A 24,606-nucleotide genomic window follows, 5' to 3' on the forward strand; every position below is an offset into this window, starting at 1 on the left:
ATCACTCTGCAGCTGCCTGTGGAATTACTGAAAGGTCTCAGTCCCCTCCTCTGCCTGGATCCTATGTTAGAACTCTTGCAGGAACTGTTTTTAGTTCCATTTGGTAAGCCCACATGTAATAGGGCCAGCCATGAGCCTGGATCGTCCACTTGAGGGTTGATGGAGATTGCTTCTGCAGCCTGTGGGATGTAGTGGGCAAAATGGGGTTGACCCCAAAGGCATCCAGCAGAGCCCTGGGCATGATGGAATGGAGGCAGAACGTGAGTATGTGGGCAGAAGGGACAGGTATAAACTGTTACTGGATCGAGCCATCTTGGCCCCAAAGCAAGCAAGGGCTAGACTATTGGGTGAAGGGTCTCTCTTCTGTGTGCCCTGTTCCCCTCTGCCTACCTGTCTCTTGGGAATGGGCTCCTGGTGGCTGGGGGGTGGGGAGTGGCATCTCTTGGTGTTCCATGGGAATAGTGGAGTGCCTCTCTTCTTTCTCAAGTGTCTGCTTTCTCTCTCTTTCCCTCCCCCCATCCTTCATTGTTTCCTCCCCTTCTTCTGTCTTCTCCCTCCCCCCAATCCTGTGCAGAACTTTCCCCGCAGGAAGGGCAAGAAGGGCAAGGGCAAGAGAAAGGGCAAGGGCAAGAGGAAAGGGAGAGGCAAGAAGAAGAGGAACAAGGAGTCGCCGGAGACGTCCTCGCTCACTCCGGCCCCCGGCCAGGTAGAGAGTGCAACTAACTGCCCTCTGCTGGCCTAATAACACACAGCCTCTCCTGGCCTAACCCTCTGCCCGCCTAACTGAGCTGTCCTGCCTAACCTGCCTAACTCGCAGCTTTTCTCCTGCTTTGTCCCAAGCAGTTCTTCAGGCAGAACTGCCTGCTCAGTGCTTGCCTCCTCTGTCCACATGTTGCTGCCCCTCAGGGGCAACCATGAAAACCATGTTCAGCAGCCGCTGGCCTCGGGGGTCATGAACTCTAGGAGAGCCGGGAGTTCTGGGCTCACCTCCATGCTTCTGATTCCACTGGTGCCAGTTGGCCACAAAGCTTTTTCTTCAGACGCGCAGGTGAGTTTACATGCCTGAGAACACATTCTCCTCACCTGTGTGCCAGGTCATGTCTCCTACGGGTCTTCTCCTGATGTTCAACCATCAGTCATTTTCAAAGTCGAGATGAGCCCTTGAGTCAATGAGCTTGATCAGCCAAATTTCCCCAGAAAACTGGAGTAACACAGGGCTTTTGCATTGGTGGGAAGCTACAGTAGCCTCTTGGTAAATCACAGAGAGTGTTCACATAGATTTATGGCTGGCTTCATCATGGTGTGAACAAGGCAGGCAGGTTGAAATGTAAATAAGGAAGTGTAGGCTGAAGAAAATGGATTGCTTTGGACCTTGATATTTTGAATCAGTAATCAGTATCTCACACGAAAGCTCATACCAAGCACACGAAAGCTCATACCAAGAACTAACTTAGTTGGTCTTTAAGGTGCTACTGGAAGAAAAAAAAATTTTTGTTTTGACTATGGCAGACCAACACGGCTACCTATCTGTAACAGCATCTCGTAAGACACTCTCCTGTTAGGCAGCCTGGATTTTTTAAAGGCATATTTCCTAAAGGTTTTACTTATACAACACAGTATAGAAAAAAAGTGCAGTAAGGAAAGGGACATAAAGAATATCAGCTTAATTCAGAACATGGTGTTGATATTCTTTGTGTCCCTTTCTTTATAGTGCTTCCCCCATATCCCTTGTACTTTGTTGTAAAAATAAAAATGTTCAGAAATCAAGGCTGCGTAATATGACAATGTCAAAAGAGATACATCATCAATTTTTGGTCTGCTCTTGAACTTAGACCAGCTTTTCATTTGCAATATTAGGGGTGGGAGCCTGTGGCCCTGCAGATGTTGTTGCAGATGTAACTCCCACCAGCCTTAGTCATTGGTCATGCTGGCTGGGGCTGATGGGAGTTTTGGAGTCCAACAACAAGGACACTCCTCATAGAATTCACTGCAGTTCCAGTTTCCTTCCTGAGTGGAAAACCTGAGGTTGCAACTCTGTCATGTGTGAAACAGCCTACAGAAGTGTTTAAGGTCGGTTAGAACCCCAAAGCTTTGATTCCTCCCTACCATGCTTAGGGGAGAGAAATGAGCACCATGCCTCCCCTCTATCCTATCCTTATGACATAGGTATGTCTTCCTGTGCCCATTGTATTATCTTCCTGCATTTTGCTGCCCTCCTTCCTTCCTCCCATTACTGGCCCTTTTATGTCAGGGCAGTATCCAGAAACTTGTGAAATATGGGTCAGGGGGCTGCTGAGCTCATCCTGCCAGTGAGTCACTGTTGGCTTGGCCAGGGAGAACCATTTTCCTGCCAAATGGAGCAGTTGGAGGAGTTCCTCCCTCTGGGATCAGAACTCCAGCTGCTGGACTGCTCAGTACTGGCAGAGAAAAAGCATCTTTCCCTCTCTTCCCATTCCCAACTTCTTCCCAGGAACGAGCTGCCACCCACCTGCCCTTGCCTTTCGCCTTGACGTGGGCTTATCCCTCCCTTTCACTATCCCCAAACGCTTGTCTATGAGCAAAGTTCAGGACTGCCGGGCAGTTGATCACAAATAGGCATTGGATACTTTTACACAACCTTTTAACACCCCCCCCCCATTTAGCATGGTCAACAAAAATGGATCATTTGGATTTTGGCAAGGTCACCTAGTCTTACAAAGGCTGTGGCACGTATGTAGAGATCACACCCTGCTTCATCTTGAGACATCTTGGCAAAGCTCATTGAGCCTGCCAGAGGGCTTGCAAATCTTGTTTGTCATTCCAGAATCAACTAATTCAAATTAAAAACTGCTCGTGTAAACCTATAAAGACAAACTGTGATTTGGAGTTGGAGAGGTAGCAGTACTGTTTTGGAGGTCTGAATATCAGGTGTTGGGGGGGGGGGAGCTAATGCATGTTGGATGCTGAAAGGGAAAATTCTACCCCCTCCCTCCCCCCCAGCCAATTTTGGGATCTGTCTGAGATTAAATTGCATAACAGCAGTGAATTTTAAAATAATTTGTTGTGATTATTTACTTATGCCTCATAATGACCCAAAGTTTAAACACTCCCAGGAAATAAATACATGGGAGATGAAATACGCGACCGCGTGCACTTTGTAAGTAGTGCTCTTGGGTTCTGTTTCCTTTCCTTTCCTCCTGCTTTCTCAGGTCAAACACTGAGTGAATTCATTAATTAAACCATTTTTCCCCAGCTGAAAAGATTCCTAGAGCAGCTTACATATAATCAGTAGTGAACAAGACAATCTCTGCTTGCAGACTTTCAACCTGAAAGGTGCAACACAAAAGGATGGGGAGGAAACAGCGAGGAAAGCAAATTTGGACCAGAATTCTCAAAGTTACAAAGTGGTTCTTTTTTTTTTTTTTTAGCATTATAATTTTTTTTTAAATGAATATTTATTGAATTTTCCAATTTTATATAAAGACAAAAAGAAAAAGAAAAAGAAAAAAAATTAAAAACAATTCAGTTTCAATAACAGTTTTCAGTCACATGTTTCTTTGACTTCCTCATACCTCCCCTTCTTGTTCTCTAGTTCAATTTGTTAATTCAGCAAATCCTAATCTCTTAACATTCCTTTTAAAATATCGCCTTATTTTCCACTCAACTTTTTTAAATTTAGTAACAAAAACAATTATAATCCCCATTATCTTTATCATAACAGCTGGAGACCACCAAAGTTCAAACCAACATCTTTTCAAAGTTCATTAATTTTATAATATTTCTGTAGATATTCCTTAAATTTCTTCCAATCTTCTTCTGCTGACTTTTCTCCCTGGTCGCGGATTCTGCCGGTCATTTCTGCTAGTCCCATACAGTCAATCAACTTCATCTGCCATTCTTCCAGAGTGGGTAAATCTTGAGTCTTCCAGTGCTTTGCTATAAGTATTCTTGCTGCCGTTGTAGCATACATAAAAAAGATTCTGTCCTTCTTTGGCACCAAATGGCCGACTATACCCAAGAGAAAAGCCTCTGGTTTTTTCAGGAAAGTATACTTAAATATCTTTTTCATTTCATTATAAATCATTTCCCAAAAGGCCTTGATCTTTGGGCACGTCCACCATAGGTGAAAAAATGTACCTTCCACTTCCTTACATTTCCAGCATTTATTATCGGGCAAGTGATATATTTTTGCGAGCTTGACTGGGGTTATGTACCACCTGTATATCATTTTCATAATATTCTCTCTTAAGGCATTACATGCCGTGAATTTCATACCTGTGGACAAAGTAGTTCTTATAATGACCAGTTGGAATGGAAACAGTTCAAGGAGAAGAGGGCCCAAAATGAATAGATTTCTCAGCAGAGCTGATGGAATGGCCTTGGTTTCTTTCTCTTCCATTGCTTTAGCCTAGCCTGATAGACTCACCACAAATCGCATGTGCTATTCCATTCTGCTGCAGCCTCTTTCACTCCTTGATGGCAGTGGGCCTCAGCAGGAGTAAGAATGGACTGGCCATGTTTATTCATTTGACTGAGGAAGGACAGCTCAGTGTGAACCAGCATTCACTGATGCACCCAAGTCCCATGCAAAAATCACACTCTGGGTGACCAGTGATCCATAGGATGGGCAGTCATAGCTGGCATGTGAAGCAGATGCACAGAAGCGATTTTGTTTTTTGTTGTTTTTTAAATAATCTTTATTACTTTTAAGACTTACAAGAAAAGAAAAAAGAAGAAAAAAGGTGAGAGAAAAAGACAAAATAGAACAAAGAAGAAAAAAGAAAAAAGAAGAAACAATACAATACAATATATAAACAATACAAAACACAACCTTAACACACTAAACTAAACAAAACAAAACAACAACAATTTAAAAACATATACCATACCATTTCATTACTCTATCTTTCATTCCCTTATTTCATTGACCTCCTCACACCTCCCTTTTTGTATTCCACTTCTGTTACTTGTTTCAGCAATTCCTTTCCATCTTTATTTTTATCATTATGAATATCTTAACATATTTTTAACCTTAATTTCCATTAATACTAAAGTACTTATTTATACTTAACTCCTTATAACATTTCTGCTAAAGCCATAAAGTTTCATTCCAACAATTTTCTAACTCTCATTAATTTTACAATATTTCTATATATAAACTTTAAACTTTCCCAATCTTCTTCCACCATCTCTTCTCCCTGGTCTCGGATTCTGCCAGTCATTTCCGTCCATTCCATATAGTTCATCAACCTGGAGATCTTCTGTCCGAGGCTCTTAAATCTTTTCCAAGTCCCTTCTGCAGTTTTTCTTCATATTCTTTGATGCTGAAGATGCTGAAGAGCAAGTCTCGGGGGGGCCCCGACCCAACCATGTCCCCATTCCCTCTCGACAGACCAGCCAACTCTCCACAGCTAGAACCGAGGTCCATACAATACTCAAATCATGTTTCAAAGCTCCTCCAGATCCAAAAGCCCCCACAACTCCAATCACCTCCTGACCCAGATTCAGGACCCAAAGGTCAGTAAATCCCTGCATGAAAGAGTCTATCCAACCTTCTCCAGTCCAAGCAGGGCTCCAATCTTCAAATTCTCACTTTTTCTATATTCATTCATAAAAGGCCTCCACTTATAGTCCTCAATTTGCCTCTGTAAGGCTGGGGCTCCCACTTGTATTACTTTAGGTTCGACAACAACAACTTTCTCCTTCGTTTTCTCCCCAGTTTGTCCTGTCAAAGTAGGTTCCTGTGTCAAGTCCTGAACAATTTCTGTATTAATGATCACTTTTTGTCCCAAATTAATCACTTTTTATCCCAAGTTCTCAAGTTTAGTAGTCATAACATCTGTCTTCTTGTGGAGCTGTTCCAACGAATAGCTTATCTTACATAATACAGTCACTAAGGCTCCTTCTGTCAACATTCTTAAAATCCAAGGTCAATCTCTGATTCTCACAGTTCTTATCTTGCAGCTGGAAAAACCCCAGCTCCACTCTTGTAGCAGTTTCAAAAGCTCCCTCTAGAGGGAAACAGTCTCCACTTGTATCAATCCTTTCAAACACAATTTAAATTATAAAGTTAGTTTCAATTTTCAGTTACTTTTCCTCCTTTTTAAACGCAGAAGGGGACCATGGAAACAATGTATTTCTCTTATTTAGCCATCTGTCAACATACTTTCTGTTCACAGTCAATGAACTCTCCCAAGACTTCAATCTTACTGGCAGCCCGTTTCCAGGTTCAGAGCAGTGGTAATTTGATTTTTCACTCTCTCCTGCAGGCTCGCTAGGTCCAAAATTTCCCCCCTCTTCTCCTGCTTCCAAGGGGGGTTTAATAGTTTTAACCGATGGAGATTTAATCCTTTACAAAAGACTTTCCAAGGCTTTAACGTCTTTGCTTCAATCTATTTACAAAAGAGGAAGGCGGACTTCCTGTTTAAAACCTTCCCGTTTCGATGCCAAATTAATAAATTTAAAGGTCCAATTTTCCGTTCTACTCACGGGTAGTTGTTTAAAGTCAAATTGTCCACAGGAAAAAGTCAGCACTCTCCGGCAACAGGGATGTGGCTTCACTCCGTGAAAGAAGCAGTCAATTCGAAGCACCGCGCCGCTCACCCCACTTCGCTCCGGATCCCCAAATCAGGGTTTCCCCGTGAGTAGGGGAGGCGCAAAAGGTGCCAGCCAAATCCCAGGTTCACAAGCTTCTCCCGCCTGTGATTTCAGTGGGTCTCCACCTTCGCCGTGGCGGTCAGACCCTGATTTCCACGGAGCAAATTCCTCCCGATCGGAGGAACTCCGCCATTGCCTGGAGGCGCCAACCCAGAAGTCTGCACAGAAGCGATTTTGCCTCCCCCTCATGTAGCAGCTGTACTTAGATTTCCAGATATGTAGGTTTTGCTGATATGGAATATGCCTGATGTCAAGAACTGTTAGGGTCGCAGTGTCTTAAGGTTTGGCTTTGAATTTCACCAGCCTTCAGGGTCTCCAGGGGAGATTGCAGATCTCAGAGTGTTGAAAGTGACAGACTATTTTGTGCTTGGCTTGAGAGCTTCTGCTGTTCATACTGCCTCTGTGCCCACTGGGCTCTTCCCTGCAGACATTATGCAAAGCCATGCTCTTCCCTTACCTGGTGCTAGTAGCACCTGGAACTGCCCTACCTTTAGCTCTCAGGCTCCACCCTCTGGAATGCCAGTGCTTGAGCCCCCAGGAAACCTGGCTGCCTTAATGCTAGGAGGCTTTAGGGCATGGTAGCTTATTATTTTAGATTTCCGCCCCAACCAAACCCTATTGGCTCAGAAGCATGGCTGGCTCTAGTTGCTGTAACCTTTAACGTGCTGGGCTCCATTAGCCCTGGTGTTTTCCTTTCACCATGACTGCCCTGGTTGGCTTTTGGCTGATGGCATATTTCTAACTCCTGGACAAATTGTACACCACCATGCGCTCACTGTTAGATATAGAGTAACAAATATATAACAGCACACCCCAAAAAATCTGTATTTAACATCTTATTTACCTTCTGCCACCCTCAAGTATGAGATTCCAACTCGAGCTACACCTACAAAGGCAGCCACTGAGTCCTGGGAAGAGAGTCCTGGAGTTATTACTGCAACCACCGTCACAGTTGGCTTTAACCTCACAGACAACTATGAGGTAAGAGGGCTTGGGGGAAGGACTATGCCAATCTTGGGAGAAGTGTTCTCTCTTTCCCAGTGGCCATAGAAAGTCTGATACAATTTCCATGAGTATTTTAGAAAGGGATTACTTTGGTCTAATCTATGTGTTTAGAAAAAAAACATGTGGTTCAGCCTCTCTGTAATTATTAAATTACAAATGGATCACCACACATTTGAAGGCTTACTTTTGTTTTGTATTGTTGTATTATTATTATTATTATTATTATTATTATTATTATTATTATTATTATTATTTTAACCCACACCTCTAGGCACATGGAGAAGAACATGTTAGAGAGAAGGAATCTTTTGGTCTATTCATTTTGTCAGTCTAGTTTTGACGTGCCGATATACTTTGATGTTAGGGGAACTTTCAGATGTTTATTTGCCTACCTATGTTTTGAAATCCTCTAGTTTCACAGACACTGTCCCACTTGCTTTTGCCTAACGTCGATCAGCTTCTGTGAATCACAGAGGTTAAAAAGGCTGTCTACAGGCCCCATGATGCTGAGCAGTAATTAAACATAGTTTCTCTACCTCAGCAGTCCCTACAGTCTGCTGCTTTTCATTCATACTATAACATCCATGACAGATACCTAAACTTTCTTTGAGAAACCTCAGCAGGAGATTCCACAACAATCCGCATTCTACTCCTGAATGAGCCTTATAGAATGTGCTTTCACTGACAGGTGATTAGAGTTCCAATCCACCGCTGGAACCTGAGTTGGATGTGTCTCCATCACTGTAGGGTTTGCACATGACCAGTCATAGTTGAGTGATTAAATTACTACTGGGGAAATGCAGCTGTAGTTTACTGCAGTTTCCCCAGGGATAATTGAAAGAGAAGATGTGGATGGTTCTAGGGTAGAGAGTACGGTATAACTATTACTGTCTGGGGCAGAAATAATGGGATATTGTGTCCTTTTCAAGGGCAGCATTATTCAATAGAAGGAAAGGAGAGCTGTTAAATTTCTTTCTCAGCATGTGGGTAAAACAAAGAGGGACAGCAGGAGTTTAATCCTCGCAGACTGGCAGTGTAAACTACTGCTTACTGTAGAAATTAATGTGGGAGTAAACCCCTGCTGTTTGAAAACATGACATTTCCCTCTAACATTTAACCTCAATTTACATTCCTGTAATTAAAAACCATTGTTTCTTCTCTTATTCCCCAGGCTGTTTCACACATGGCCCTGTCATTCTACCCAAAATGCTTGAGCAAGCCTTGTGCTCAAGTGCTACCCCACACAACAGCCATGGAACTAGGGACTGTACACATGCAGATGCATACTTGTAGTCCTTGGTCATGCTAAATATTCCATACAAAGGAGGGGCTCCCCAAAGGCCACTGTGATTGGATGCTCTCGATTGGATCACTGTAATGTGCTCTTCTGGGGCTTCCCTTGAGGTTGGTTCAGAGCTGCAGCTGATGCAGAATGCTGCAGCAAGGTTATTTGGTAGAGTAATAGATGGTATATAAATACCTTAATAACTTTTTTAAAGGAAGTATTGAGACTGATACTCATGTGTAGAATCATGTAGAACTTTACAGTGTCTGTGCTGGCCCTCCCAGGAATGGATGAACAAATGCTCTTTACTTTCTTTGAAAGGGCAATAGAATGTAATCATTTGGTGGTGGGGAGGTCCTTTGCTTCCTTTGCAAAGGAAGCAAAGTGGCTGCAGGAAACAGGCAGTCTCTGCTGTGCTTAATTTCTCCTATCCTGACAGGACCTTTTTGGAGAACAGTACGAGATTGGTGAGGACTCAGACCTGGATGCCAATGGCACTTACAGAGCATACGAGGAGAGACTTGACTACAGAGACAGGGAATATGAGGACTACTATGACCGAAGGGATGCGAATGAGGAAGAGCGGTATGATCCAGCTGAGCGCAGTGAAGACACCCTCCAGCTCCCCCCGGTAATGACCACAGAGACACACTTCTGAGGTCTACTAATTCCCCATCCCTGGTTGAGCCCCCAACATACCATAGCATTTGGCCACCTGCCATGTGCCCCATTATGGCAGAATTGGGGAACCGTTACCCTCCAGATGTTGGACCACAACTTTCATCATCCCTGATCACTGACTACGCTGGCTGGTGCTGATGGGAGTTGTAGTCCAATGACACCTGGAGGGCTGCAGGTCTTTTCCCCTTGCATTGCAGTCTCAATCTAAAGTAAGCAGAGTCAACTTGAGAAGGTAGCCCATCTAGGAGATGGAAATCTCTGATCCTAAACCTCTGTTGCCTTGTGGGACATCTTCAGGAAAAGAGAAGGTTAAGGAATAAACCCTACACAAATCCAGAATGGAGTTATTAATACAGTTAGATGACACACTGTACACCTCCTTCTGGCAACTCCTGCAGCCCAATGTGCTTTCCTTTGGTCCACATCAGTGAGGCTGGGGGGGGGGTGTCCTTTTACCTGGGCTTCCCAGGACCTCCAGACACATTGCCCAGGCTTGCCTCCCAGGGAAGTCACTTCAGTGCTGCTAACACAGTGCTTTACTTCACCCCCAGATGCCCATTCCACTGTCTCTCAAGACAGACAGATACCAACAACAGCATGAACTTAGTTTTGCAACGTGTGCTGTGGATCTACATGCCGGCAGTCAAATGCTGGGTCAGCTGTCAGTCTTGTTTCCTTCTCATCACGTGTCAGGAAGGGATTTGCCTTAAAAAAATATATGTTAAGATTTATGTATTCATCCTTTATTAGGAGCATAGGAAGGTCAGTATTGTTTACACTGTCTAGTAGAGGCTCTCCAGGGTTTCAGGCATGGGTCTCTCCCAAGTCCCAACCCTACCTAAAGTTGTCAGGGACTGAACCTGGGACCTTCTCTATGCAAAGCAGAGGCCCTACCACTGAGTTGTGCCCCTTCCCTTACTGGAAACAATAATTGCAATGTGTTTTAAAGATGTGTTTGAGTCCTTTGGGAACTGCAAAGGGATGTGTGCTGCTGATGGCATGGGCATTAGCCAAGAGCCACCTCTGTAACTATCTTCCGCCTCCCTGCTCAAGTGGAACTATTCTGAAAACAGTTGTTTTTAGCTCCACAGCTTTCCTCCAGAAAGAAACAGCTATGTTTGTTTGCAGTGGAGCAGAGGCGCTATGAAGTGACCTCTGCTGTTTCTTAAACCATTGCATCTGTCTTCACCCTGAGAATCGCCAAGAATCCCCTCTTTTTATGAGGAAAGGGTGAGGAATTTAGGAGCAAGTAGACAGCTATAATGTTAATGACAGATGTCTACTTAAAATATTTTTTCCACAGAACAGCTTGTTGCTGTTCCCTCTCCCTCTCGGCCCACCTCACCAATTTGTTAGTCAACTGGCCTGTGCTGGAGTGTTGGCATTTAAACCAGCACATCAGGGAGGAGCAGCAAATGTTCCAAGCTACAGGAGTTGTGTCACTTGCAGAACTGTCTAGATTCTGGCACAGAGGACATTAAAACTGGCATTCTGTGGACCTGCCCAAGCCTAAGCCTGAGCAGCTTTTTGAAGAAGAACTGCAACATGTCCCTGATTAGGCTGAGCTCCAACCAGGACCCCTCCATACCAAGTGAATGGGTTGTAAAATGGCAAATGCAGGCCAATATAAGTGAATGTGGATACATGTCAGGGCAAAATATATATCTATCTTAATTTAACATATATGGTCATGGGGTCTAAACTGATGGTGACAGATCCATTAGGAAAGGAACGGAAAATAAAACTTCTGATGTTGTAATGACATCATACAAATCTATGGTATGACTGCATTTGGAATAGTGTGTACAGTTCTGATCGCCTTGCCTCAAAAAGGATATTGCAGCATTGGAAAAGGTTCAGAAAAGGGCAACTCAAATGATCCCCTACGAGGAAGGATTGCAGCATTTGAGAGTTTTAGGTTTAGAGAGGGAAGAGGTGACATGGTAGCTAAGTTTATAAAATTATGATGCCATGGAGAAAGTGGATAGAGAAAAGTTTTTCTCATTGTCATAACACTAGAATTCATGTGCATTCAGTGAAACTGAATGTTGGAAGATTAAGGGCAGAGAAAAGAAAGTACCGTATTTTTGCTCTATAAGACACACCCGACCATAAGAGGCACCTAGTTTTTAGAGGAGGAAAACAAGAAAAAAAATACTCTGAATCAAATGTTGTTGAAGAGGAAGGAGGAGGGAGGATCAGGCTAAGGCATCACAACAAGAGGCGCTGTGCAGCTCTCCCTCTTGCTGTGCTGGGTTCTGCAGAGCTGCGAGAGCTCTTCACTGAAGAGGCTTTGCGCAGCTATCCCTGAAGCCAGCAGCAATCCCTTGCGCAGCAATCCCTCTTGCCTGCCCACTGCTCCCAAACCTTACCAGGGCTGCAGGGGGAAGCCCCGGCTGCCGGCAGAGCAGCACAGCTCCCCCCCACACACCAAAGAGCAGCTCAGGAGCATGCCGCACTCTGACAGTTTGGCCCCAGGGACCACACATTTGCTCCATAAGACACACAGACATTTCCCCTTACTTTTTAAGAGGAAAAAAGTGCGTCTTATGGAGCAAAAAATATGGTAGTTCTTCTTGCAGTTCATAGTTAAACTATGGAACTCAACTCCTACAGGAGGCAGTGATGACACCAGATGGCTTTGAAAGAGGAATAAACAAATCCATGGGGGAAAGGACTATCAGCAGTTACTAGCCATGATGACGATGTTGCACCTCCACTCTCAGAGGCAGTAGATCAGTTGCTGGGAATTGCAGGTGGGCAGAGTGCTCTTGCGCTTGAATCCTGCTTGACATTTTTCCCACTGGGGCATCTAGTTGACCACTGTGAGAACAGGATGCTGTGCTAGAAGGGCCTTTGGCCTGGTCCATCAGATTCTTCGAATGTTCTTATGTTAATAGACCTCCACCCAGTGCTATTTTTCTAGAAAAAGAGGTGCCAGAACTCACAATGAGTTCTCTTATAATGGCAATGGTGCCCACCTGAGAGGTGCCAGAACTGAGTTCCTGTGGGTTCCGGCTGGAGAACCCCCCCTGCCTCCACCCCCTTTTAAGCTATGCTTTGTTTCTATTCCATGTAGCTGAACAGCAGGCTATAAAAGGCTCCTTGTCCATTCATGATTCCCATTTAATTTACCTGTCTCCTTTCTGTTCATCAGGGAGAGATCCCACCCCTTTAGGGGAAAGGCAGCTTTCTCCATGGTATGAGTGACTCATGCAGCTTGGCCATTGCTGTTATTATATGTTTCCTTTGTGTCTTTACTAGGAAAAGAATCTGAAAGGAGAGAAAGGGGAGCCAGCCATCATAGAGCCAGTGAGTATGGTACATGTTCTGTAGTGGCACTGGTGCTCCTCCATCAGTATGACTAGGGGCTGAAAGCCACTTGGTGATGGGGGTGGAAGGGGTGGAAAATACCAGCAATAAGTTATGGGAAGGTTTTTGGGTGTGTGGCAGGCTGTCAGTAGTAAATATGGGAGACAGTGTAGAAGTGATGCAAGCTTTGCAGCAGAAGTCGAACCCTGCTGTTAGGCCCTGAACAATGACCCAATTCTGCTGGCAGTTCCCTTTGGCAAAATGTTTGCTTGCAAATGTGGCTGTGCAAAACCTTTTTCTTTATTTTCTTGGATTTTTTGCCATCTTCTTGCACACTAGCATCATAAAAATAGATATGCCTTTTTCACAAGACAGATCTGAAGCAACCTTGTGCATTGTGTGCATATTATTTTGGCCACAGTGTAGATCTGAAGCACAGTTGTGTATTTTGTGTATACTACAGTTGTGCATCATGTTTTCCAAATAAAAGTGCTTGCAGCTGTTCAAGTCTGCATCACATGCACAATTGTTGATGCCATTCAAAAGCACAGGCCCTAGGAGACATTACCTAGTAGATTTGTATCATTGTTGCATATCAAATATGCAGTTGGCCTCAGTGTTCAACAGCTGGGACAATTAACCCTCTTCTTCAACTGAATAGTAATATTCATAAGTTTACTGTTTGCACAAGTCACCTATCCATAACTTCATAACAATAGAACATAGAGTCTTTAGTGGCCTGGTATTGTGGAATACTTTGCCAATAAAGATTCAGCAGACATTTTCTGTTTTAACTTTTAAATGTCTGCACAAGACTTTTCTATTCTGCCAGGCCTATGGAGGCAATTAGTAATACATTTTTCCACAATGGTTAATTGATATCTATTTTTAATTTTTAAACATTTTTACTGTATGGTTTTGTGCATTTTTGTTGTTAACCTCTTTGATTTTTTTAATGAAAAAGCAGTCCATAAATACTTTTATAAATAAAGTAAGTGCATATATGTTTATTTCTTTGGAACTGCAAAATCGCTGGTATTTCTGTTATCTTTACAGGTACCAAAATGAGGTTTTAAGTGTGTTTAAGAGTGAACTAATCTATATAATGTAACTTTGAGTACATTTCATTCCTTGTCCATGCCATCTGTGTTAACAGCTGTATTAAATCTTTTTCTTTTAATTGCAGGGCAGGCGTTTTGAGGGGCCAGCTGGTTACCCAGGTCCACAGGTAAGGAAAGTAATAAATTCAGGCCATAGGAGAGGAGAGCTGGTGTTAGTCTGACACACCAGAGGATTCCAAAGTGGATGTGTCACCTGGTCCCCCGATTCACTTGTTCCTCTGTGGAATAATTGTACCTTGTGCCCTGACTGTATTTGTTGGGCATGTTCTGTACTGATGTTTTGGGCAGTACCCATAAAATATTGATATCATATTGCATGGGTTTCTGAGTGAATTGTTCCACCTTCATGGTTTCTAAGATTCTCTTTGGAGTCATGGGATTCAGCCTGGAATTGGCTTAAGCGCACTGGGGCTTTCAAGGATGTTGTAAGTCATTTCTCCCCAGTTACCTCTCCCATATTAGGCCTCCAGCCTGTCTCCAAGTGAGAACAATGGGCATCTTATAACTGAGTGCCAGTTTCAAAAGAGTTGAGCTAAGGTGTGGGGAACCAGAGTTCAAATTCCATTCTCCCTCTGCCCCCCCCAATTTATGCTAGCCTCTACCATTCAAAAAGTGACACACAAAAGTATATCATGGACTGTGGGTATTTCCAGAATTTGCAAATGTCTTGTAGAGATACTACAAACACATCGTTGGCAACAGGGTTGTTGTTTTCTTATTGGATTTCCCCCCAAAGGGTACATCCAGATCCAACAGGAGAAATGGTATTGGTTGGCATTTTGCTGTTGATGATGTCATGTCGGTTCTGTGAAAAACTTGCTTGCATGAGGAACACTGATCCCACAATGAGCACTTGCCTGGCAGCAACCTAATTTGCACTTCTAGGGGAGGGAAGCAATGGGAAAACATATTCCCATTTTTAGCCAAAAGAATTTCCCCAAAGGTTCTGAAACCTGCAACCTGTATAAATTAAACACGTTGGCAGAAGCAGAATAAGGCACAGGTCCATGCTTAACAGTCCAAGCGTTTGTTTGTTTTTCTCCATGAAAACCCACTTTTTAGCACTCAGTTGGACTCAACATCGATTTGGGATTTCTACAGATTGCCATTTTCTTTGATTGAGCATTAAAGGGTGAGTTTTCATGGGGAAAGCTTCAGAGGAAAAAGAAAAAAGGGGGTGCTTGGACATGGAGCTTTAAAGTGCTGACCGTACCTGGAAAGAGCAGAAGAAAGGATAAGTGTGGATAAGCCCATAATGATGGATATTTGTATCTAGTAGTAGTATTCTGTTCTGGCTAGTTGTGGGGAGGAATGAGGAGCTCTGTAGAGCATTGATGCTTCACCCCCTGAGTACAGTGGTACCTTGGTTTACAACCATAATCCGTTCCGGAGGTCCGGTTGTAAACCAAAACAGGTTGTAACCCAAGGAGCGCTTTCGCCAATGGGGCCTCCCCCCCAAAATGGGTTGCAATCCAAAAAAATGGGTTCTAATCCAAAAAAGGGGACATGCACTTCCAGGTTTGATGTGGTTGTAATCCAAAGTGGTTGCAAACCAAGGTACCACTGTACTTAAAATCTTTGGTACTAGAATCTGCTAGAACCAGGATCAGGCACTGAAGGCACAGTGGTTGCAATGCTGGCTTGGGGTTTTCTGGTGCCACAGGGTTTCTGGTTGAAAGGGGAACTGGGTGTTGGATTTGGGTCAGTGAGATGCTTATCTTCATTTTCTGTTTGTCTCTTCCCAGGGTGAGACGGGTCCAATGGGGCAGGGAGGGCCAGCAGGATTGCCAGGAGATCCCGGTGAGCGGGTAAGGAAATCTCTGTGCAGTTCAAGAGGCAGAAGGGTAGCCTCCCCCTTCTCCAGCCTGGGGATTCTTAATCTTCTCAGAAGCTGGTGGGGGCGGGGAGGAGAAGGTGAGGAATCACCGGCATGCGCCCCTTTCAGTGTACCTCAGTGCTTGGAGACAGGTCCTAGCTTGATGCAGATTTCTTCTAGCTCAACACTTCCTGGGAATGATTGATGGGTGTTTTCTTGCTTTTTTTCTGTACAGGGACCCCCAGGACTCCCAGGCCTTCCAGGAGCTGATGGCATTCGTGGGCCTCCTGGGACAATGATTATGTTACCGGTAGGTGATGCAGGATGATGGGTGAAGCGGGTTTGAGGAGCTGAGATCAGGGGAGATCTTTAGGAGGAAGCTTGAACAGCCAGTCCCTTTGGAAAGCAGATTCCGGAGGAACACCATCTTTTGGGCTGGCTGGGATTTAAAACAAAGTCTGAGCTCTACTCCAGAGCATGGGAGCCTCAGTGTACAGCTCTTCCCAAACCAGTGGTGGGAGCCCACTGGATCCAGAGTAACGGGAGTGTGTACCCAGACTATGTCTGAGGGCAAGGACTGCATTGTTTTTATTAATCTCTAAACTGCCTTGCTGAACACTGGGATTAAGAAGCCTTGCAACCGCCAAATAAATGGATTAAAAATTGATTAACAAAGAAAAAGGCACATATTAGCCTTTCCGCAATTTAAATGTCTCATTCTCCCATCCTGCCAATTTGACAGGCAATAAAATAGGGGTTCAGCAACCAAAATAGAAAGTCAGTTTGAAGCTTGATCACGCGGTGCTTTCATCAAGGAGGATGCTGCTCAAAGTGGGCAGGGCGGTGGCTTGCCTGCCACAGAGGCCGTTTTTGGCAGCATCTGCCTGGTGACTCTGACATGTGCTCTGGCTTATCTAGCCATGACCTCACAATCCCATCATTTCCTTCCCTGACTTTGTCTCACTGACCCATTTCTAGTTCCAGTTTGGTGGTGACTCAGCTAAAGGTCCATCTGTGTCCTTCCAAGAGGCCCAGGCCCAGGCTATTTTGCAGCAAGCCAAGGTACGTGCGGGTATCCCCTGATCCTCTTTTTGTCGTGGGGCTTAAACTCTTTGAATGGCTCCTTTTCTTTTTGTCATGCAGTCAATATAGCTTCCTTGCTCTTTTCTATGTGTCTAGGCACTTGGCATGTTACACATTCTCTTCCCCACCCCCTCATCTCCGCTCAGATAATAAACTGCGAGCTTCCAAGTGTGGCCCATCACAAAATATTTGCCACATAATCCAACTTCATCTGCACATTGCAAAAGAACGTCCCTCTCAAGCCATAGCAAGGCTCTTATTAACCCACACTATTCTTATTCCCACAGTAAGAGAAAAGGCGCCCCAGGCAGAAAGTTGCAGCCCAGCTCAAGGAATAAGTTAGTAAAAATGTTCAAGTCACTTAGGCAAGTGAGACGACATGATATAGGAAACCAGGAAGAAGACCCACATCCTATAGGGTTGCTAGCTCACTTGATCTGGGGCAAAATGTTTCTTACTGAACACAGACAAGGTTGATGACTAGGCTGAGACATCATCTGAAGAAGAGGCCACCATACGAAGGTTTGCTTGATGCTTACCCTGCAGCTGTATCCTAAGTCAAGGGTAGTACAGCTAACGGCCAGGGATTGTGGGTGGTGGGCACAAGGTTGACTACTCCTGCCATAAGTCTAAGTGAGGAGGCAAATTCCATTTTATCACTTGACTTATGTCAGGTAGATTAGAATCATCCCTGTTTTTAACAGATGAGAGAACTTCCTTAGTTAACACTAATCTCTGGGGTGCTGCTAGTTCCTTAAAAGATTCAGGGCACAGGAGACAGATGCAGTTTGCACCTGCTAATTTGATGTATAGCTGCAAATTCGGGCCAACATTCAGAGTGGAAATAGGAACCATAAGCAAAGTTTTAAGAAAGGTTTAAAAGGGTAAAGGCATAAGAGATTCAGAATCTGGGCCACTCCTAATAGCACCCTGCCATGCCAGCCTCTTGATTTAATAGGATTGTATATACTGCCTAATCATCCACGCCTCTGAAAGGCTGGCGGCAGTATTGCTTTCCTATTTGATGTCTTACAGTGCTTTAATTTGTTGGGATCTGCCCAGAGTGGCTGGGGCAACCTGGGCAGATGGGCAATATATATAAAAATTACCAATAAAACCAGAGGTTAAAACAAATTAACCTATTCCCCCCCAACCTCAACCCCCATGCTCCCAATCCCAGTTTGGTCACTCTTGCCCACAATTGTGGTAAAATGCAGCAACATTTATTCTGTTTATTCCTTTCTTTCTTCCCTACTTCAGTTCTCACCTGTTGTCCAGCTTCTTCCCACAAACCTACTTGCTTGCTGCACCTCAGTTTGTCGGTTCTATTTTAAATTGCCTCCCTGAGATTCATTGTTGTATTTCTCTCCTCCTCAGCTATCCATGAAAGGTCCCCCTGGCCCCATGGGACTAACAGGGCGGCCAGGCCCACTGGTGAGTAGCTGACATTGTTTGGAGCTACCCTGTATAGTCTGGGGAGTGTCTTTTTTGTGGAGGGAAGATTTGGACATTTGCCCTTTCTTTCACACCATGCAAGAGAAGTGCACTGTGCATCTGGGCTGGAGTGAGAGGAGGTGATGGGGCCAAATTTTGAAGTTTGCATTTCTGCATGGAAAATGCTTCACTGGAGTAATGTGGAACATGGAGCATGGATTGGAGCATGGAGGGTGAAGAACATGCTCACCTAGCACCCGTCAGCTGATGGCTGGGGCTCGTGCGCTGGGTGCATGAGGGGGGTGCCTGGTTCATGCCTCTCCAAGATTCTGCACCTGGGGCCATGCCCCCTCCCCCACACTACTGATATTATGACATCACATTGCTCCACTCTCCTCCACCTCCTGCTGTTGGCAACATGCCATGTATGGAGATGTGGATCATTGTGTTGCCTAGTAAGACAAGCAAAGTTCTCCTAGAGTTACCGAGGGACAACTGGTACCCATGTGGTTGCTGTTTTCAGAGGCAGGTGGGCATCTATTACTGTTTCATCTACATTGCTTCTAGAAATGCACTGCTTCTCCTGGTATGCCCCATGGAGGACCTTAAGGTCCACAAATGACAACATTTTGGAGGCCCCAAGTTGCAAGGTGGTTAGATTGATCTCAACTAGGGCCAGGGCCTTTTCAGTACTGGCCCTGACTTGGTGGAACGCTCTGTCACAGGAGACTAGGGCCCTGCGGGATTTGACATCTTTCCGCAGGGCCTGCAAGACAGAGCTGTTCCTCCTGGCCTTTGATTTGGACTCAGTCTGACTTATGTTTCCCTCCCCTTATGGTTTTGATCTATGGGCTACTTTTAAAATGAGGCTGCATTCTTTTCTTTTCCTATTATGTTTTTACTGTAATTTCACTGGTGTTAGCTGCCCTGAGCCTGGCTCTGGCCGGGGAGGTTGGGGTATAAATAAAATTTATTTATTTATTTATTTATTTATTTATTTATTTATTATTAGAAAGGATATAAGGGGGAAGAGATTCCACTCCCCTATTTATGGGGCTGCCAGCTCTACTTGCATTTATGGACATAGCCAAGGTGTGGGGTGGGGGCAGCTTTCTCCCCCAAGTCAATAAAAATTAATAAAAATCTGAGGTTCTGCCTCCTCCCAACAAAAATCCTGGCTACACCCAGGCTTACATTCTTGATATTTGGTGAGACATTAAGGGATCAAAACTGCTTATAACATTTTTCTTACCAGCCCACCACATGAAGGATAATATAAGAAATATAATCAATGTTATAGAATATCTGGAGGTCAGGTATGAGAAACAAGCAGCTTTAATGTTTATAGATGCAGAAAAGGCCTTTGATAATATTTCATGGGCCTTCATGAAGAGGACAATAGAAATGATGAACTTTGGAGAGGCTTTCGGTAGAGGCAATATACTCGGACCAACAGGCTATTGTGAACAATGTGATTAAGGAAAAATGTAAAATAACGAAGGGGACAAGGCAGGGGTCTCCCGTCACCATTATTATTTATTTTAGTGTTAGAGACCCTGGCAAAAAAGATACAAGTGGATGAGACAATTAAAGGAATAACGGTAGGAAGTAAAGCATATAAATTAAAAGCTTTTGCAGATGACCTTGTGATAACTGTAGAAGATCCCAAGAATAGTTTACAAAAGGTTTTAGAGAGGATCCAGGAATCTGGACAGGTAGCAGGTTTTAAATTAAATAAAAATAAAACTAAGATCTTGGTGAAAAACATGACAGAGCAATATAAAAAGGACTTACAACAAGTTGCAATATAAAAAGGACTTACAACAAGTTGCAGCTAAAAAAGCCAATGCAATTCTGGGCTGCATCAATAGGAGTATAGCATCTAGATCAAGGGAAGTAATAGTGCCACTGTATTCTGCTCTGGTCAGACCTCACCTGGAGTACTGTGTCCAGTTCTGGGCACCACAGTTCAAGAAGGACACTGACAAACTGGAACGTGTCCAGAGGAGGGCAACCAAAATGGTCAAAGGCCTGGAAACGATGCCTTATGAGGAACAGCTAAGGGAGCTGGGCATGTTTAGCCTGGAGAAGAGGAGGTTAAGGGGTGACATGATAGCCATGTTCAAATATATAAAAGGATGTCACATAGCGGAGGGAGAAAGGTTGTTTTCTGCTGCTCCAGAGAAGCGGACACGGAGCAATGGATCCAAATACAAGAAAGAAGATTCCACCTAAACATTAGGAAGAACTTCCTGACAGTAAGAGCTGTTCGACAGTGGAATTTGCTGCCAAGGAGTGTGGTGGAGTCTCCTTCTTTGGAGGTCTTTAAGCAGAGGCTTGACAACCATATGTCAGGAGTGCTCTGATGGTGTTTCCTGCTTGGCAGGGGGTTGGACTCGATGGCCCTTGTGGTCTCTTCCAACTCTATGATTCTATGATTCTATGCATACATTAAAAAGTTAAATACCTGAGGGTATGGCTGACAGCTAAGAATATACAGTGGTACCTCTGGATGCGAACGGGATCCGTTCCGGAGCCCTGTTCACATCCTGAGTAGAATGCAACCCGCGACTGCACGTCTGTGCATGTGTGGGTCACGATTCGCTGCATCTGCACATGCACGTGATGTCATTTTGAGCGTCTGCGCGAGCTGCAAAACCTGGAAGTAACGCATTCCGTTACTTCAGGTCACCGTGGAGCGTAACCTGAAAACGCTCAACCTGAAGCATATTTAACCCGAGGTATGACTGTAAATGTATTTAAAGAAAATTACATAAATACTTGGAAAGAAATAGAGAAATTTAGAGATTTGGGGTAGGATGAATTTATATTTTTGGAGAAAGTATCAGTGATAAAAATGAATGTATCGCCAAGAATGTTATTTTTCTTTCAGTCAATACTGGTGCAGTACACTTCAAGGAAGCAGTGCAGAGCAGCAGTGCAGTACACTTCAAGGAATGGCAAAAAGATATGTCTAGGTTTATCTGGCAGGGGAAGAAACCAAGGATAAAATATAAATTGCTAACAGATGCTGCCAGATTTAAAATTATACTATGAGGTGTCCTGCATTTGCTGGATCCCGGAATGGATAACATTGAAAAATGCAGATATTTTAGATTTAGAAGGGCATGATAATAGTTTTGGATGGCATGCATATTTATGGTATGAAAAAGCAAAGGTACACAAAGGTTTTCAGAATCTTTTAATAAGAAAATCATTTTTTTATGGTATGGGAAAAATATAAAAACTTATTAGAACAAAAAAACACCTTGGTGGCTTTCCCCTTTAGAAGCAATATCTCTGAAAAAACTGAATATGAGAAGTAATTGGCCAACATATACAGAGCTGTTAACTAAAGCAGAACACCAGGTGAAACTAAAAGACTATAAGAGATTTATTAACAGATTGGTTACAGTTACAGGTAGGTAGCCGTGTTGGTCTGCTGTAGTCAAAACAAAACAAAACAAAACAAAACAAAACAAAACAAAACAAAACAAATAAAATAAAATAAAATAAAATAAAATAAAATAAAAAATTCCTTCCAGTAGCACCTTAGAGACCAATGTTAGTTACTGGTATGAGCTTTCGTGTGTATCTGAAGAATTGTGTATGCACACAAAAGCTCATACGAATAACTAACTTCGTTGGTCTCTAAGGTGCTACTGGAAGGTTTTTTAAAATACTTTTTATATTTTATTTTGTTTTGAGATTGGTTACAGTTTCACCAACTAAATTATGTTTTTAAGACAGATAAAAAGAAAGGTTTTAATCGTGAGATATCAAGATTTCAAAAAGATCTGTTAGAAAACAATAACAAATTATTGTCGAAAATGTACAGTTTGCTCTTGGAATGGCGTACAAAAGATGGACAGGTCAAGTCGGTAATGATACACTGGGCAAAAGATTTGGGACACAATATTCGGATGGCAGATTGGGAAAGGTTATGGAAAACAGACTTGAAATTCACAGTATGTTGTGTGCTGAAGGAAAATTACATGAAAATTATGTACCGGTGGTATCTGACTCCTAGTAAGTTAGCAAAATGTATAGGGCAACTACAGACACCTGCTGGAAATGTAAAGAAAAAGAAGGTACCTTTGATCATATGTGGTGGACTTGCAAGGCAATAAAAGCTTTCTGGGAGATGATATCTAATGAAATTTTAAAAAATGTTTAAAATAACCTTTATTAAAAACCCAGAAGCTTTCTTATTAGGAATTATAGGTACTGACATCCCAAAGGAGCAAAAAAGACTTTTTATGTATGAGACAACAGCCGCTCGGATGTTACTAGCCCAGAGATTGAAAGAAGACAAAGTCCCTTCCAGAGAGGAATGGCAAACCAAGCTGATGGACTCTGCCGAGATGGCAAAATTGACTGGAAAACTCAGGAATCAAGAGGACAAAAACTTTATAAAAGAATGGGGGAAATTATAAGTTATTTAGGAGACCACTGTAAGCAGATGGAAACATTTCCAGGATTTTAATTCTTCTTGTAATGTAACAAAAATGATTTCCCCCAAAACCCAAAACCTGCTTATAACATTTTTGTTTTGGTAGGGTCTTCCAGGGAATTCTGGTCTGAAAGGAGACTCAGGTGATCCTGGTCCACAGGTAGGTTGCTGGAGATGAGTAGGCAGGGTCTTTAATTGCTATGGGATGGAGCAGAGAAATGCTACCCACGTTGAATAGACAGGAAAGCTCTTTCCCCGCCACCTTCTCTGAGGGTGTCCTGCTTGCTGGCCTTGTGCTTGGATTTGGGGGATTCCCACAGCTGAGGGAGGGGGAGCTGGAGGCCCTCCAGATGTTGGTTGCTCACGGCTCCCCTGCATCCTTGGCCAGTCTGGGGCTGGTGGGAGCAGGAATCCAGCAACAGCCAGAGGACCACAGGTTCCCCATCCCTGACTTAACAATTTAAACTTGCAGGCATTTCCTGCTGCGGTGGGGAAGCCCTTATACTGCAGGGCTCTGGAATTACTTGCAAATGAGTTATGAAGCCCATTTTTTCAGTCTGTTCTCCTCCTCCTTTCCCCCAAGTAGGCAGGGGTGGAAAGATCCCACCTCCTCAGGATCATCTCTCCCCTTTTGGATCTTTCATGTACATCCCTTTCGATTTTTTCCTTGTGCTTTGCCTAATCTCTTCACCCCATACTGACAATTTCCTTCTTTTTTCCTTCTAAAAAAAAAATAGTTACTGCTTCCAGGCAGTAATATCCTGCTTCCAGGCCAAAAAAAAAAAAAAAAAAAAGCTTTCACAGCAGCTTATGGTAAAAGCAATGATGGAATTCATTCAAACCATTGAAGCAGTAATATATAAAACAAAGCAGAGCTCCAGGGAGACAATAAGATTGCTTCCTAAGTAAGCAACGTCTTACCACCCTTCTCATTGCAGGTTGGGAATTTGCCAGCCTAGCTTCCCTCAGCAAGGTATCCCAAAATCAGGGACTGCACTAGAGGAGGCCTTCTGTCTGGCAGGGGATCCCAAACCAGATCCTCTCCTACTTTGAATTGGGCCTGTATAATCTCACTGATGGCCAATGCAGTGTGTTCACTACAGCTGGCACAAGTAAGCAATCTTGCCATTGCATTCTGGACCCCCTGCAACATCTGGGGAAATGCAACTTTGTAAGATAAATGTTACAAGTCAAATCATAAGTTTCCATTGACGGCAAAAGCTTCCACATGTCAATCATTACAAAGGGCTCCACTCTTCTTCTAACATGGGGAAAAATCTTGAGGTGTTAGGATAGGTGACATGTGAAGCCACTCTTGATCTGAACTGTTTCCCTTCTTGTTACAGGGCTCACCTGGGATCCAGGGATCAATAGGGCCCCCAGGGAAAATTGGCAAGCGGGTGAGCATCTTTGCTCCAGGATCCCATCCATGGCTGAGTGACATTGCGTAATAATCCTGCCACCCCTTTCTCTCACCCTTTCCTTTCCTTTCTCAAAAAAGGGTCGCTCAGGAGCAGATGGTGCCAGAGGACTTCCAGGAGAAACTGGACCTAAGGTCTCTAGATCTTTTATGAGGGGTGGAATTGGTGGAGGGGAGGAAGTGAATTCTAAGATTCCCAGTCCCACTGTGGGTTGACATTTCCTGCAGTTGGCACAACTAGTAGGGTGGAAGTAGAGCTAAGACAAATGTTTTCAATTGGTATGTTGACATGGGATCATTTTCTTTCTTTCCTTTCTTTCTTTCTTTCTTTCTTTCTTTCTTTCTTCAAATCAAAACTGC

At 43.7% G+C, this 24,606-nt stretch overlaps 1 protein-coding gene across 7 annotated transcripts in view; it reads left to right on the top strand.

The window, feature by feature from the left end:
- COL5A3 (collagen type V alpha 3 chain) overlaps positions 1–24,606 on the top strand; it is a 123,317-nt gene that overhangs the window by 31,804 nt on the left and 66,907 nt on the right. For 3 of the 7 annotated variants that reach the window (XR_014544703.1, XM_083599715.1, XM_083599717.1), the window contains 12 exons: positions 575–706; positions 7,498–7,617; positions 9,366–9,557; positions 12,872–12,919; positions 14,106–14,147; positions 15,786–15,848; positions 16,092–16,166; positions 16,835–16,918; positions 18,317–18,373; positions 22,933–22,986; positions 24,173–24,226; positions 24,328–24,381. Coding sequence is in view for 6 of the 7 variants with exons in the window: in XM_083599715.1 (XP_083455841.1) it covers positions 575–706; positions 7,498–7,617; positions 9,366–9,557; positions 12,872–12,919; positions 14,106–14,147; positions 15,786–15,848; positions 16,092–16,166; positions 16,835–16,918; positions 18,317–18,373; positions 22,933–22,986; positions 24,173–24,226; positions 24,328–24,381 (975 nt within the window). In the remaining variant the exon portion in view is untranslated. Of the gene's footprint in view, positions 1–574; positions 707–732; positions 1,049–7,497; positions 7,618–9,365; positions 9,558–12,871; positions 12,920–14,105; positions 14,148–15,785; positions 15,849–16,091; positions 16,167–16,834; positions 16,919–18,316; positions 18,374–22,932; positions 22,987–24,172; positions 24,227–24,327; positions 24,382–24,606 lie in introns of those variants that run through there. The other 4 variants (XM_083599716.1, XM_083599718.1, XM_083599720.1 and 1 more) reach the window with 3 other exon arrangements.

This window comes from Podarcis filfolensis (genome assembly GCF_964270895.1).
Source record: "Podarcis filfolensis genome assembly, chromosome: 2".
NCBI lineage: Eukaryota > Metazoa > Chordata > Lepidosauria > Squamata > Lacertidae > Podarcis > Podarcis filfolensis.